This window comes from Aricia agestis, chromosome 7, assembly GCF_905147365.1.
Source record: "Aricia agestis chromosome 7, ilAriAges1.1, whole genome shotgun sequence".
NCBI classification, from domain to species: domain Eukaryota; kingdom Metazoa; phylum Arthropoda; class Insecta; order Lepidoptera; family Lycaenidae; genus Aricia; species Aricia agestis.
The window spans coordinates 6,459,713-6,475,496 of NC_056412.1; the positions used below are offsets into that span (position 1 = coordinate 6,459,713).

Below are 15,784 nucleotides of genomic sequence, written 5' to 3' on the forward strand. Positions count from 1 at the left end.
AGTTATTTTCTAATGTGTACAACGTTTAACTTAGTAGGTATAATAATAATAGAGGTAATTATTAACATATACATTTATAAAAAAAAACATATTAGGTGTACTTAATAATTGTAAATTTTTTTGAAAATTTGTCTGTGGAAATATACTTAATCTAGGCAGTAGCTTCCTCTGAGTTTTTTTTCTTTAATCTGTCATACAAAAATTCTCCACTCCAAAATAGAACAGTCAAGAAGGTAACACAGTTGAGCACCAAAATGGGAATGTGGTAAGATCCCGAGGAATCTCGTATACGCCCTGAAAATCGATAAAATATTCATAATAAACTAAATGAAATATTGATGTAAATTATTTTTTTAAGCCGAAAAATACTATAATTTGCCTTCACGTGATTAAATTTAACAACATTGAATGTGTTTAAAATGCGTATTGTTACAACCGTTAGATACGAAATTAAAGAAAGTGCATTATTATAAAATAACTGACTTAAGAAAATTATAAATAAAAACGAAAGTACTTGTAGATTAGTACACATACATTCATTTGTATCATAAGTTGGTCAAGTGGGCCTACAAAAATTACTATCGATAAGATTAAATGAAACGTGACTTAATTTATTGATGATTAAGATTGTACTCATTAATAGGATAGAAAATATTTTGTTACTACACAGAAAAAATGTGTCGCTTTGCAATATTTTTTACCCACCTAAAAGAGATCCAAGTGTAATGATAACAATTCCATTAAAGAACATCTGAATTCCCGAAGCAAAGGGCAACCGCTCTAGAGGGACGTAGCTTGGAATTATGATGTTCATATAGACCGTTCTCACACCCTTAGTGACACCCATTGCAAGTGCTACGAAGAGCATTCCCATAAAAGATGTTGTAAATAACATAACTGAAATAAATCAAGTGTTAATATAACTTTATAGTTTAAAGAGCCAGTTGTAATCATTATGATATTGAGAGTCAATTTATAATGTTGTAAGAAAATATATTATTATATTCAAATTAACTTACTTAAGCGAGTAAAAATAATAACCACCAAGCTCACCAAATACATAACTCTAGGTGGCTTGTGACACCATTCCCCGATAAATGGTGATACTAATCTAAAGAGTGTATCAGAGAAACCAATGACCGCCATAATCTTAGCTATTTCAGAAGTCTCAAATGTAAGCATATCTTTTAATATAAATGGTAATAGCAGAGAAAAATTGGTTTCAACACAAGATGCCATAGATAGCCCAAACAATATATTTACAAATATAGGATCTTTCAGAAGCGTAAGATCAAAGAAGTCAATGAACCGCTTGAGATAACTCTTTGATATTTCTTTGTTTGTCTCAGGCACAGCCTCGTTTTTCTTAACAACACTCTTTGTTTCTTTGAAAATATTTATCGAGCTTCCTAAATTAATTTCTTGAGATTCCCACCATTTATATTTTGATTCTTCTAGAAGACCGTCGTTCGTTTTCTTTCGAACGTCTGGATGTGATACTGCTGCTCTATTTTCGATACCGTTACTACTCTTTAGTGATCCTACAGATAAACTTTTGGGTGGCACTCCATTGCTTGCTTGTAAGTCTTCAGTCTTTAATGATGAATGTAAATCTAAAACAATTGATTTTAATCATAAGCAAATTAATCATATTGTCAAATAATCGTACCTTTATTTTTCAATTTGAAGTATAATATATACCTGATAATTTAGATGGAGTAACACTTCCATTTATGAGCTCCACATTATGTTCATTATTTAGAGGCATCATTTCCTCTGAAACTGGAGGATTAATTAAGTACCACTTAGCGGGCCTAAGTAAGCATGCTGCTATAAGGGAATGAAGACATATTGCACCCAATATTAGCACTGCATATCTCCAACCGAATGCATACATAAGTGCACTCATAACTAATGGCATATAAATTGTTCCCAGTCCTGTGATGGACATTCCTACACCGATTGCCCTACCGCGTTTCTCTTTGAAAAACGAGTTTATTGCCAAAGAAAATGCAGCCATTACTGCGGCAACCCCAGCAGCTGAAAAAGAAAGCAACAAATTAAAAAATACTTTACGAATTACGAAAAATGAACTATGCGTAATTAAATCTAATAAATTACTTACAATTTATAATACTGTACGATAGAATAAATAACCAGAAGCTAGTAGAGACTGCTGTCAACATTAGACCGGAAGATATTAATAATGCTCCAACGACAGCGACTTTTCTGTATCCAAATCGATTTAGAACAGGACCTCCGAAGAACGATAATAGCATTCCAATACCATGATTGAGAATAACTACCAAAGTTCCTTGCGTCGCTGTAAGTCCAGTATCTTTGAAGGCTTCTTGAAAAACTAGGCCAAACCCAGCAATAAGGGGTAGAACGACTACCTGGAAATTAATAAAATGTTTATAGGATTTATTTCAATAATTTTCGTATCGCCAAAATATTTATAGAAATCTAAAGAGGTTTGATGAGGAAAGGAAACGTAATTTACGTTTCATCTATCGGAATATACAACCAACTATAGACTGGTGGGCAGGTACAGTACATGCCCTATGTTTGCAAAGTATTGCATTCATTCTTAAACATAAAATTTATTCAGACTCAATCATAAGATTTAAGAAAACTATAACAAAATACATGTGTTTTAATTTAATTTGCAAATACCAACATAAGTTTCATGTTGCAATACAAATTTTTGAAATTAAGGATGTTATTGCAATAATCCGTAATAGCCAAATATTCAACATTTTTTATATTCCTAGTAAAATAAACAGGACTGATTTAACTGTACTTCGAAATAGGTTATTAGTAAATAAAACCGCACAAAATCTCATCTTGATTGATCATGATATTATGTCAAGTCAATTCTAAACATTCCCTTCTTTTACGTTAGTAAGTAGGCATTCATACTTATATAACTGTATTTACGTTAGGCATATCTGCATTGTGTATGCTATGACCTATACTCACTGCTCACCGCTGTCTCACCTACACTGTTGTTGTGCAGGTAAAGAGTTAGAGATACTTACATTATTTAATGCATAGGCGAAAGTGACGACCCATCCATATCCCCCATCAGGTGGCACTTTATTCACTGTTCCCGACATGATCACAATGTACACATTATTCTGCCACTCACAGTGAAGTCAAGTCTATCGAATATATTAATTTATTTTTCACCGATTCCTTTGTATTCTATTTAGGCACTTAAATCATCATTAGCAACAGCAATAATTGTTGAACAAAATTATTTGTACAATTACTATTAATAGTTTATAAAGTTGTGCTCATTTCGTTTGTTGACAGTAAAGTAACGACTGAAAGTATTTATTCCGGCTCTCATTATCAGAATGACTTTATTTTCTTATCTACAATATTATATTTACTCCGAGGTAGCAGACCCTAGCATATCTAAACATTGATATCTTATTAATTAGACGACTTACGATTATTTTGAAACCTACAACTTTAGAATCATCACAATTAATATGATTCTGCTTTTTTTCATCACTTAGAAGGGATAATACATTATCGTTATCGTACATGGCTTTAAAATTTCCTTATAGATTATAATGTGCAATTGCCCCATAATCAATTAGACTGAAATCATGAGCAGGATTAAATTTATCAATTGTGATAATATTAACAAACATGTGATTGATATATCGAGCTACTAAATAACCATATTATATTATACATTCGTGTCCTACTGTTACTGTTTTATCAAATATTTTATTCAACGCCTAAACTTTGTGACTAGCAAAGTTCGTGTTGTTCTTTATCTAATTTATTATTATTTATTGATATTTGAGTAAATCACGATGCTATTGACCTCTTGTAAATATTTTCCTTTAATGCTATCTGTCGAATAAATACTATCTATCTGTTTATCTGAGGATTGAAAAAGATATAAGTTATAACAATAAGTAATATTTTTATTTGCTTAACAAAATATTTTTCGACAAAAATAAAAACAGCATAAATTAATAAAAAATTACCTAAGGTAAATTTTAATTTATCCATTCACCGCACTACAAGATTTTACTACTTATAACAGTTAACACAAAACATAAAAATGTTATGTTTTGTGTTACTATTATTTACTAATACTTACTATTGCTATTATTTAATAATAGTAATGAAGTTAAATCTCTAGTTCTAGATTAGAATCTAGATAGAGACTTTAATTATTATTAAAATTATTATTAAATATTATCAACTTTAAGTTGATAATATTTATTTATATCTTCTGAAATAAATTATTAATGAACAAGCTTATAAATTTTGCTAATTATTTAAGTAAAGGCGCTGAAATTATGTTTCTTCATGTTGTCAAGATTTTATACCTACCTACTTATTATGCAGGGTTTCGTAAACATTGTATTGGCCATTTGTCAATATCACGAAAATCACTAATATTTCTTTTGTTCATTACTTATTACTAAAAATACTTATCTAATTAACTCTTTTATTTTATCACTTTGACATATTTTAATTTACAAGTAAAAAAAAAACAAAATTAACTAAGATCTCTATCACACTTCTGTCAAAACTATATAGCACGCACTGCCGCTGTGTTGACCTCAGTAACACTGGCCTCTGTCGCCAGCAAATGACATTATTGGTTAATAGGCCCCATTTATCCACACATTATTCACTTAAAATGCACAGGCGATTATAAAAACGATTACTTCTTAATCTAAACTAGCACTAATTCTAACCGAAAACGCTCTTAATTTTTTTTTATTTTGACTCTGTATTATCTTTTGCGTGCTTCCTCGAAAAATATTTTTCCAATCCCCATGATATGGCTGTCAGCCAAGTGAAGATGTTTAAGCAATGTAGCGTGACCGCAGTTGATGCACTGTCTTTGATCCAACCTGCAATGTAATGCAAAATAAAATGTTATTAAAGATACATTCAAAGATTGCAATTACTTTTAAATCATTGAATCATACACTCACCCACTACCGGCCCTAAAGAGAGGTAGACCATTCCGGCGGTGATAAGTTGTATGCCCGTAGCACCCGGTAGCTTATGGAGAGGAACATGCGTAGGTATTACTAAAGCCATAAATACTGTCCTTAACCCTTTTCCAAATCCAATCATAACAGCTACAAGAAGGACTATACTATAGTCTTGACATATCGATAGGACTGAAACAAATCATGCAAGAAAGTGTATAAATTTATTATAAATATTATCAAAAAAAAAATATGTCACTGACAAAGTAATTATAGGTCTACCAGGATCTGATGGCAATTTTTGACAGCAGATTTTAAAAAAATATCCTTGATCATTGGATAAATTTTTATATTTGCATGTTTAACACACATAATCAGCCTCTATAAGAAAAAAAAAGGATCAAAATGTTTTATTCTAATTACCCCAGTGTTGCTAGAGTCAATTTATTTTCTCACTTTTTGCCGTCAGATTCTGGTAGACCTTTAACAAACAATAATTATATCTTACCGACTCTTCCCATAGCCATAGACATAACTCCAAATAAGAAAAAGGAATTATTATCCCAACCTATTTTGCCAGCAGCAAATGGTATACAAAATCTTACACATATATCCACACCAGCTAACAAAGACATAAAGAAGGCAGTTTGAGATTTGCTCATTCCATAATCACCAAGTATGAAAGGTGTTAATATAGAAAAGTTAAGTTCATTAAAGTTAGCTAAAGTTATTCCCAACATTAAATTTATAAACGTAAAATCTTTTAGGAGGTCCAAATCAAAAAACATTATAATTTTCTCCCAAAAAGTTAATGACTCTTCGTCGTCTTCATCGTCTTCTATTTCTTTATCTTCTAAGGTATTTTGTTCAGGCTTACTTACTACTAGCTTAAATCTATCGTCATTTTCACTCTCTTTCAAATATTGTTCTAGTTTTAGCGAGGCTTGTTTTAAAACTTCACTTTCGTAGTTGAAATTATTGGACTTTCGCCTGTGACGATTGCGATACGATTGATTGCTATGAGTGTCCTTTAAATATTTTCGTTCTTCAATCTCGTCCTGTACTTTAAGCGAAATGTTACTGTGATTGTCTTTTGAATATTTTTCACCATACTGTCCATCAATTTTTAAAGATTTTAGACTTTTAGTACCAGCCATTTGTTGTTCAGCTTTGTCTGCTATATATTTAGCTTTTTCTGGGTCAATATTTTCAACGGCAGCTTTTTCGTCTGCTTTCAAATCTTGCGGAGCTTTGAGTGTTGGACAATCTTCGATCTCTGATTCCGGAATTTGGGTCCCTAAATTATTTATTGTGGTTGAGGTTTTACGTTTAGATTTACTAACCGGTTTCAGTTCGCGTTCTACAGCTAGACTCCCCAAATTTGCTGAAGAGTTCTTTTTAGATTCGTTGAGATACAAAGTTGAAGATTTGCGCGATCTGTTTTCTAATAAATTAGACATAGATGGTTTTTTCGAATTCATTCGCGAGTTTCTTGCAGATCCATCTCGTGACGATAATCTACTTTTTGACTGCCTAGACTGGCTAAAGTATCCGTCGTTCGCTCTAATCATCATAGGAACACCTGGATCTATGATTTCATATCCTGGGGTGACAGGATCATCTTCATTATAAATGTATTGACTTGAAAATAAGCTTAAATTTTTAATTTTGGACATTTGACTAAAGTAGCCGCTGTCCTCGGTCTTTCTATCTGTTTCCTTAGTGTTGTTTGAGGCTTGCGGTTCTGGTAATAATTTTTCTTCGTCCTGTTTTAATTTAGCAGTCTTAGAATGCCACTCGACTGGCTGTAGTAGGAGTGCACAAGCAATTGCATGTAACGAGATTCCACTGATTACGAGTATCGCTCCAGTTTCCCCGAAGTATTCGAAAAGTGCGGTGATGATGTGTGGCCATAATATAGGACCTAAGCCTGTAGTAGTCCACGAAAGACTAGTCGCTAATCTTCTTCGATTTTTCCAATACGTGTTGAGGGCGAGAGCATTTGCGGAACTGCTTATACCATAACCGGCACCTGAAAACATAATTGATATGGTTATTCGAGCTAAAATTGAAATTTAACAATTTAGAAGTATTTAATCATTCTCACCATATAATATGGAGAACGAAATAAGATATGTCATAAAGTTGTAAGAAAATGTCGTTAGCATCAAAGATATGAAAACAAATATTGCTCCAGTCAGTGAAACTGTCCGGTAACTGAACGTCTTAAATACTGGACCATTTGCGAGACCTGAAAAATAATGAATTTGTATTTTGTAGAAAATAGTAACAAATCTTTAAGCAACCTAGATAATATGTGTAATGATATCAGATATTATATTTATAACTTTATTAATAGGATTTACAAGATAACGCCTAATTCTATTAACTATTCATTAATAGTAATTGATAGGTATCTATAGCCTGAAGCAATAAGTATATTATTTTATAACGACTTACAGGTTAGGTACAGATACTCGTTTAGATAGAGTTATTAGTTCATATTAAGTATCTTATAGCTTGTAATCTACCTACATAATATTATTGATTAATAAAGATAGTTTTATCTATGTATTTATTGCCAATTGACAGTGCCCGGCATGTCTGACCCATAAAGTTAATACACCTAACGGAATAGAGAAACAAAGGCCTGAGCAAGAGAGATGTCACTATCAGTAACACTGCGCGGTAAAAAGAGACGTGTGATCCATGACAGCAGCATTATTTTTTGACGGCCAGTCGGCACGTGCCAATCATGCTTGTGTAAGTGTATACGTACACATATTTTTTACACAGATGAAAACCAATTTTGGTTTCGTTTGACAGCTCGAGATTGTTGCTCTATTCCGCTAGGTATATTAACTTTACGGTCTGACCTGTTTGCTTCGAAGATTTTCACAAAATCTCCATTATTTTCTGTGAAATTCTTAATTTAATTTGTGATTTAATTAAAATTAAAGTAGTCGTTATAAATATCTGAGTGCGGCTATAAAATGTATTTTCTATATTATTGCAGACATTATTCTATAATATTATTGCAGACAATATCAGAATTAATTTTTACCCTCGACGAAGAAGAGGAGTGTTATAAGTTTGACGTATCTGTCTGTCTGTCTGTCTGTGCGTGTTTGTAGTCTATCTAGTTTTATATCTAGTTTTTTTTAACCTGACATTATCGAGCGTGTTCTTAGCTATAGTAACAGCAAACGTTATTTATGCGAGCACAGAAGGTGTTGTATAATAATAATGCATAATAGTTCTTTTAAAAAAAATATCGCTCTTAATACGAATAGAAGCAGTGTACAATATCTATGACAGCTGATAGCTAATAGCTATGTCATTTAATTACTTGACCTTATTTAATTAGACGAAAAACAATTAATAATGAGTTTATGTCAAAATCTTTATATAAGGCAATCAGACTGCAGACTTTTCGTCGACCGATAGTTTAGTCGAAAGCTTAATCAGTACGAAGATGTATGAAGGTGCGCACAATAAACGATTGATTGATGAGACCCCGATTTGTTCAAACTATCAGCCGACTAAGGGTGAAGCCAAACGAGCATAATTTGTGAGTTGTGAGTCGTAGAATTTCTGCCGCGTAAAAACTTTTCATACAAATCATGACTCACAAAATTACGCTCGTGTGAATCAAACAGTATGAAACTGAATGCAGCAGAATTCTGCCAAATCGAAATTCTGCGACTCACAACTCACAAATTATACGCTCGTTTGGCTTCGCCCTAAAAGTCTGCGGGGGCTCTTAATCTGAGTGCGGGGGTTGGTGTTTCCGTTACATGAAGGAGTTACCGTGGGGCGCGTCACGCACCGACGCAAGAGGTCAGCGCCGAGTTCATGTTGATGATGGTGGTGGTCTGCGCGCTGCTGATGCCGAGCCGCGCGAACTTGTCCCGAAACAGCAGACCAAACTGCTGCAGCACCGGCAGGGCTGACAGCTGCAAAAACGTGTTATTTTGTAGGGCTTCAAAATAGGTTTCTCAATTCGACCACGCTTTTATTTGCTTGGGCTGTATCATGTACCTAAGCTATGTATGTAACAGAATTTTTTAGGGTTCCATACCCAAAGGGTAAAAACGGGACCCTATTTGTAAGACTTCGTTGTCTGTCCGTCTGTCTGTCTGTCTGTCCGTCCGTCCGTCCGTCCGTCCGTCCGTCCGTCCGTCCGTCCGTCCGTCCGTCTGTCTGTCTGTCTGTCTGTCTGTCTGTGTGTCGCCAGGCTGTATCGCACGAACCGCTATAGCTAGACTTCTGTACACAGATTGTATACTCGTATATCTGTTGTGACTTGTGGCTATAACAACAAATACTAAAAACAAAATAATAAACATGATTTTTTTAGCCTTTATTGCTCGATATCAATAATGGCAACAGATAGGCACTTGAAATTTTCACAAAGGCCTTGAATATATTATGTGTACTTTAATAATTCATAATAATATTTAAATAAAATAAAAATTTAAGGGGGGCTCCTATACAAAAAAACACAAAAAACAAAAGGCGTGTTTTTATTTTTTTATAAACAATTTACCGATTTTGATAAACAATTTTATAAATTATAAGGACGAGTTTTTAACCTTCACGTACGGATGTTAAAATATTATTGGTTGACATGATCCAGTTAAGTATCGAATTTATTTGGTAGCGGTCACTGTGTATTTTGCGACTCTAGAATAAGTTAAATTCCTACAAAAAAGTTTCCCAAAATAGGGTTAATAAGTTTTATTTTCTACGGTGTACTTTAATCTAAAACTTTATTCAATAACTTCCCTCAGTTAACTACCTACTTACTAATATTATTTATGTTTACATGTTATAATTACAACAAGATTATGATAAGATTAAACAGAATTTAATAGAAGGATTGCTCCTTCTATTAAGTATGTATATAGGTACTTCTATTTAGCCTAAAACCCTGAGACAACTGTCAAAGAGTCAAGACTCAAGAAGTCAAGACACAAAGCTCTATATTATTCGTGTCACGTCTCTAGACGTGTAACTAAGTTTAAGTAACTCTCTAAAGGTACGTTAAATTATCTATAAAGTAAAACTTACATTAGAGAATCCCGCTGCGAAAACTATCATCCAGCCCCAGCCTCCATCGGGGGGAACAAATTCACCGTCTTTCATTACTTTTGACTTTGGTTTCTTGCTGGGCGCCATTTTCACATTTATTTGACTCAGTATATTTACATAAAGCGACTTGTTGTGCTTAACCGGATCTATTGGGAGCCGCAAGTCAACTGTCTCGGGCTTCTTGTGATAAATACTGATAAAGTTAATAGCACATTTAATTGTGTTACGGTCAATTGTTCGGAAACGATATTTCTACTAATACGACGATACGGAGGAAACGACGACGAATTTCGACGATATTTTACGGTACAACTTATAAAATGAACGTGACGATATCAATAAGATATTGGCAATTGCACGTTATAAATTTATGCATGTATTACTTATATTGTGTAATTGTCGTAATCTTTGGATGTAACTACTTGTTTCCGATAATTTCAGATAAACGAATTATTATGAGATACTTGAGAAGTACATAGAAGTTTCAAAGTATAACCTAAGTGGCATATGTCTGAAGCTCATTCTATGTAAGGTTTTGAAATAAAGTCTATTTATTTTGGGTCACAATATTGTAATTTGTAACGTCGCAAGACGTTGGGAATTGGGATGCACTTTTAATGCGCCATTCTTGGAACATACAGGCTACAGGCTACAACGCGGAACGCCTCGAGCAGCAAGGATGTCAATAATTAATGTATCTTTACTTATAGTAAGTAAGGTTAATTTTGTAACGGGTTATACAGTATGGTTATTTAAAAAAAATAAAAAAATCCGCCAAGTGCGAGTCGGACTCGCGCGCGAAGTGTTCCGTACCATTAGGTATAGAGCAAAATCATGCCAAAAATTGTGTTTTGTATGGGAGCCCCCTTAATTTTTTATTTTATTTTATTATTATTAAGTAAGTATATTATATTAAAGTACACATTTAACTAAAAAAAAGCCAAAAAATCACGTTTGTTGTATGGAAGCCCCCATTAAATATTAATTTTATTTTGATTTTAGTATTTGTTGTTATAGCGGCAACAGATATACATAATCTGTGAAAATTTCAACTCTCTAGTGATTACCGTTCTTGAGTTACAGCCTGGAGACAGACAGACAGACAGTACATTTATTTATTTTATTGTACACAAGAAAAACATAAACATACAATTAACATGGAAAGACGACACAAAGGAACTGCTTATTTCTAAAAGAAATCTCTTACAGCAGCCCTACGAAGAGATATAGTGTAAAAGATAGCAGATAGGACGTGCACAATCAATTTATTTGCGCTTAGAAAGGTTACGAATATCTTTTTCTATGAAATAAGGGGGCAAACGAGCAAACGGGTCACCTGATGGGAAGCAACTTCCGTCGCCCATGGACACTCGCAGCCTCAGAAGAGCTGCAGGTGCGTTGCCGGCCTTTTAAGAGGGAATAGGGTAATAAGGGAGGGTAGGGATAGGAAGGGAATAGGGGAGGGTAAGGAAGGGAATAGGGTAGGGGATTGGGCCTCCGGTAAACTCACTCACTCGGCGAAACACAGCGCAAGCGCTGTTTCACGCCGGTTTTCTGTGAGAACGTGGTATTTCTCCGGTCGAGCCGGCCCATTCGTGCCGAAGCATGGCTCTCCCACGTATTGTCTTGTCTAAACAGTACACCTTAGATTTACGCTCACAGTAGTAGTTTAACCCCTCCATCCCTCATACTGCTCACCCTTGGACGGCGGAGTAGCGAAGATAGAAGATCCCTCAACTTAAAATCAGGGACAAGAGCATTATAAAATAATAATAAAAAAAACATCCCCGTTTGAAAATATATTATTATATATATTTTAAAGATCTTATACACCATTTTGTCGGCATCATTAATATGTGCATTCGTGCCGAATTACAGCTTTGTAGGTGCTATAGTCTCTGAGAAAAACCGCGGACAGACAGACGGACGGATGGACGGACAGACGGACGGACGCATAGACGGAAAGACGGACAGACGGATGGACGGACGGACAGACCGAAACTATAATATAAGGGTTCCTCGTTGACTACGGAACCCTTAAAATAATCATGCTATAATGTAACGTGATGTTATCAGCATGAAATGTATGAGCGGTGATGTCACTTTTAACATGGCTTTACTCAAAAAGTACAACGAATCTTGATTGGTCATTAATGTACTTACATGGGTATACCTTCCTAAAAATATACAATCTACTCCTGTTGAGCCCATACATTTTTGCCCATCATCTATACCTACATATAAATAAAATTGGAGTGTCTGTTTGTAATATTAAAATAACCGTTTTTACTACATGCATATGAATATTTAGCCGGTACTTACACCAAAATAACAATTTTTAGATTTTTTGTCTGTCTGTATGTCTGTCTGTTTGTTCCGGCTAATCTCCGAAATGGCTGGACCGATTGATTTTGACGGGACTTTTATTGGCAGATAGCTGATGCAATAAAGAGTAACTTTGGCTACTTTTTAACCGACTTCCAAAAAGGAGGAGGACATATTTTTACTTTTTTATTTTTACCTATGTATTTTACATTTTGTTGACGCGGACGAAGTCGCGGGTAACAGCTAGTTATCTATATATTTCTTCACCATTTTATGTATATTATTATTATTTAATTCAATAATAATCAGATTCAATCAAAAAATTAATATTATTTTTGAAGATTATTAACCTAAACACACAATGTAAAAATACAAGTCAAAAAATTTCAGCTGGAGACCGTTAGATTGGAAAATTGAAAAAAAAAAACAATTATTTTTAAATTGTAGTGAAACATGTAGATAACTAAAATAATATAAAGAAAAAACTGTGTACAGGTTGTGACAAAACGTTCCGACACCTCTCAAGTTTTTTTTGTGATTTTTATGGGCAAGCGCTCCAGTGTCACGAGTTTCCACATACAAAAGTGAATAAATATCACAAATATTTGCTCTTTCAGCGCTACCACTTTTATAGTGAACTCTATACACGGGACTCATAACAGTAGGTATACACCCTAAAGTATTATCACTTAGTTTTGTATATTAAGTAGACCATCGGTACGTTACCGAACATTTCGTCATATAACATACACTTATCGTTTGCTGATAAAGAGCCAACAAACACTGCGAGTCAGTCGATCAGCTCGTGGCAGTTTCATTGCGAAATAAACCAAGATTATGTTACCCCAAAATATTCGATAACACGGCTCGCCAAAGTGAGATTTGCAGAACCCTAGGGTTCCGTGGTGTAATAGGGGTTTACATCGTTTTATATTTACCTAGATGATACAGCCCGCATCTATCGCAATTCGCACAGAATTTCGTTTGAGTGCAGAACTCTACATTTTTCCTCGCTCCGTTGAAAATCTACAGCGTGAACGAACACAATAATAATAGTACTAGATATAAGGACCATGAACCATGTAAGGCCACTCTAACGGGAAAATGCTTGTTATTCGTTTATTAACTAAATAAATAATTATGAAAACAAATTATCAAGTAATGCTCTGTTTTATAAGGTATCTTAAATTATAAATCTATTTTTAACCTAGCTTCAATAGCCATTTTGTAGTACTTAAGTAAATTTACTATTTATATTTTATTTATATACTTAAGTATTTTTTAGTGTTTAAATATTTAGTAGTAAAGTTTTGTGCAGGAACCTAGGTAATTACTAATTACTGTTTTAAGCTGAAAAATAACTCAAAAATGTTAAATATTTTCGTGTGAGAACATGATTTTGATATTACGTACACAGTATGAGAATTTCGATGGCACCCGGCCTCTTAAATCGAGACATAAGTGGTACTACTAATAGTATATTCTGTGGCATAAGTAGATTTTCTTTTATTAGTACCATAAATATATCCTTATATGACAATGCCTTGTAATAAAATGTGAGATAGATATAGGTTAGGTAATTAAAAACTAAAGTTTTTCAGGGTGCGGAAATTACAATAATGTAGCCTCGACATCAGCCTAAAGTCTACAAACAGTGAGCTCTCACTGCCACATGCGGCGCGATCGACTCGTCGCCGCGTTTGTGGCCTTAATTTTGATGGATCTAAGTGTGTAGTAGAAGGAATATGTCCTACTATGACAATAACTACAACTTTTTTAATAGTTGGCCTTCAAAGGAACGTGGCCTTCTATGGTGAATGGTCGTAACCTACACAAAATTGAAGGAGTCGCTGCAAGTGTCTTGCCGATGCATTTTGTTTCAGTCGTAGCGGGCTACAGCCAAACTACAGCCTACAACTAAAAGAAAATGTGTCAGTGGCCCGGAAGATGCCGGAAGTGCACCAACAACAAAAAATATTTTTGTATTGAGTAATATATAATATAAATAATTTGTGGATGCAATAATTCGATATCAGTTACGTTTTATCGTTTCATTAATCCGACTTATGATGCATAACAACGTTTAATATCACTCCGTTAATACTAATATCATAAAATAATAATTCTTCTCTCTTTTTATTATGTCACCTGAAACGGTTTCAAAAGCGCTCTAACTTTCTTCACTTTAAGTAATCAGTCGGACGAATGAACGAAACGTCATATTGTAACGACTGGTGGCGTCTGGCGAGTAATCATAGGCGCAGGAATTTTTTACATGCTCACTTGTGCTCACTCGACGCATGGCTCATCATTCTTGTCAGACATAAGGTGATTAGTCCGTCTGTACCATAAAGTTAATAGGTATGTAACCTAGCGGAATAGAGCAACAATCTCGAGCGGTCAAACGTAACCGAAATTGGTTTCATCTGTATGTAAAAATATGTTTACACTTACACAAGCATGATTGAACATGATTTCTATGAGATTAAATAGTCAACGTGCGGCACTTGCCGACTGGACGTCAAAAAAGAGTGCTGCTGTCATGTATCACACGTCTCTTTTTACCACGCAGTGTTACTGATAGTGACATCTCTCTTGCTCAGGCCTTTGTTTCTCTATTCCGCTAGGTATTTTAACTTTATGGTCTGCACTTTACATTGTCATGACTCATGAAGCTTCTGGTCGCCAGAGGTGGAAAGTACAATTTCAGTACAAATTAAAATTATTGATATATTTTTAAGGTGACGCCTTGATAATTTGGCTGCAGCGATATCGATTGGACATAGGTAATTATTGAAATAAATACTCCTTTAGTCTAATTAAATTATTAATCTAATTATTGCAAATTAAAATTAGAATACATTTTAAACATAATATTATTATTATTAATCAACTTACAGGTAATTTCAGATGCACAATTACTTCATCAATCTGATTAATTTCAGTACCTAATCTGATTAAAATTACTAATTACTTTTTGCCCAACTCTGCACGTGATAAACTGATTATTTCTACATTAATTACTTTTATTCAAAATCGGTTCAGCAGCTTAAACGCGAATTAATAAAGTTTATTGCGTGAAAACCGAACATTTTCCATGATAAAAATTATCCTATGTCCTTCTCCAAAACCTAACGTAATATCTACATGTACCTACTAAATATCGATATTATATGCCAAATGCATTTTTGTTGACTGCCGGTTCCCGCGAACCGTACATTTTCCGGGACAAAAAGTATCTAATGTCGTTTAAATTGATTCAAAGTATCCACAGTGCGGGGTCTACAACAAAATGTATGAACAGAGTGCGTTCCGGCGGGCATCCGAATTTTGAAACCAATCCGAACTGATCAGAAATTTCGGATAATGAGCGGCCGGGCTTAATAATA

The 15,784-nt window shown here is 34.2% G+C and overlaps 1 protein-coding gene across 1 annotated transcript; it reads right to left on the reverse strand.

Moving 5' to 3' along the window:
- Positions 1 to 87: 87 nt before the first annotated feature.
- LOC121729039 lies at positions 88 to 10,266 on the reverse strand. The gene is made up of 12 exons (XM_042117427.1): positions 10,050 to 10,266; positions 8,806 to 8,932; positions 7,084 to 7,227; positions 5,485 to 7,008; positions 4,977 to 5,168; positions 4,759 to 4,892; positions 3,042 to 3,158; positions 2,126 to 2,396; positions 1,702 to 2,040; positions 1,020 to 1,613; positions 706 to 897; positions 88 to 294 (listed from the first exon to the last, which is right to left on the reverse strand). The coding sequence occupies exons 1-12, from the start codon at positions 10,155 to 10,157 to the stop codon at positions 152 to 154; spliced, it is 3,885 nt and encodes a 1,294-aa protein (XP_041973361.1). The 5' UTR covers positions 10,158 to 10,266; the 3' UTR covers positions 88 to 151.
- Positions 10,267 to 15,784: the final 5,518 nt, after the last annotated feature.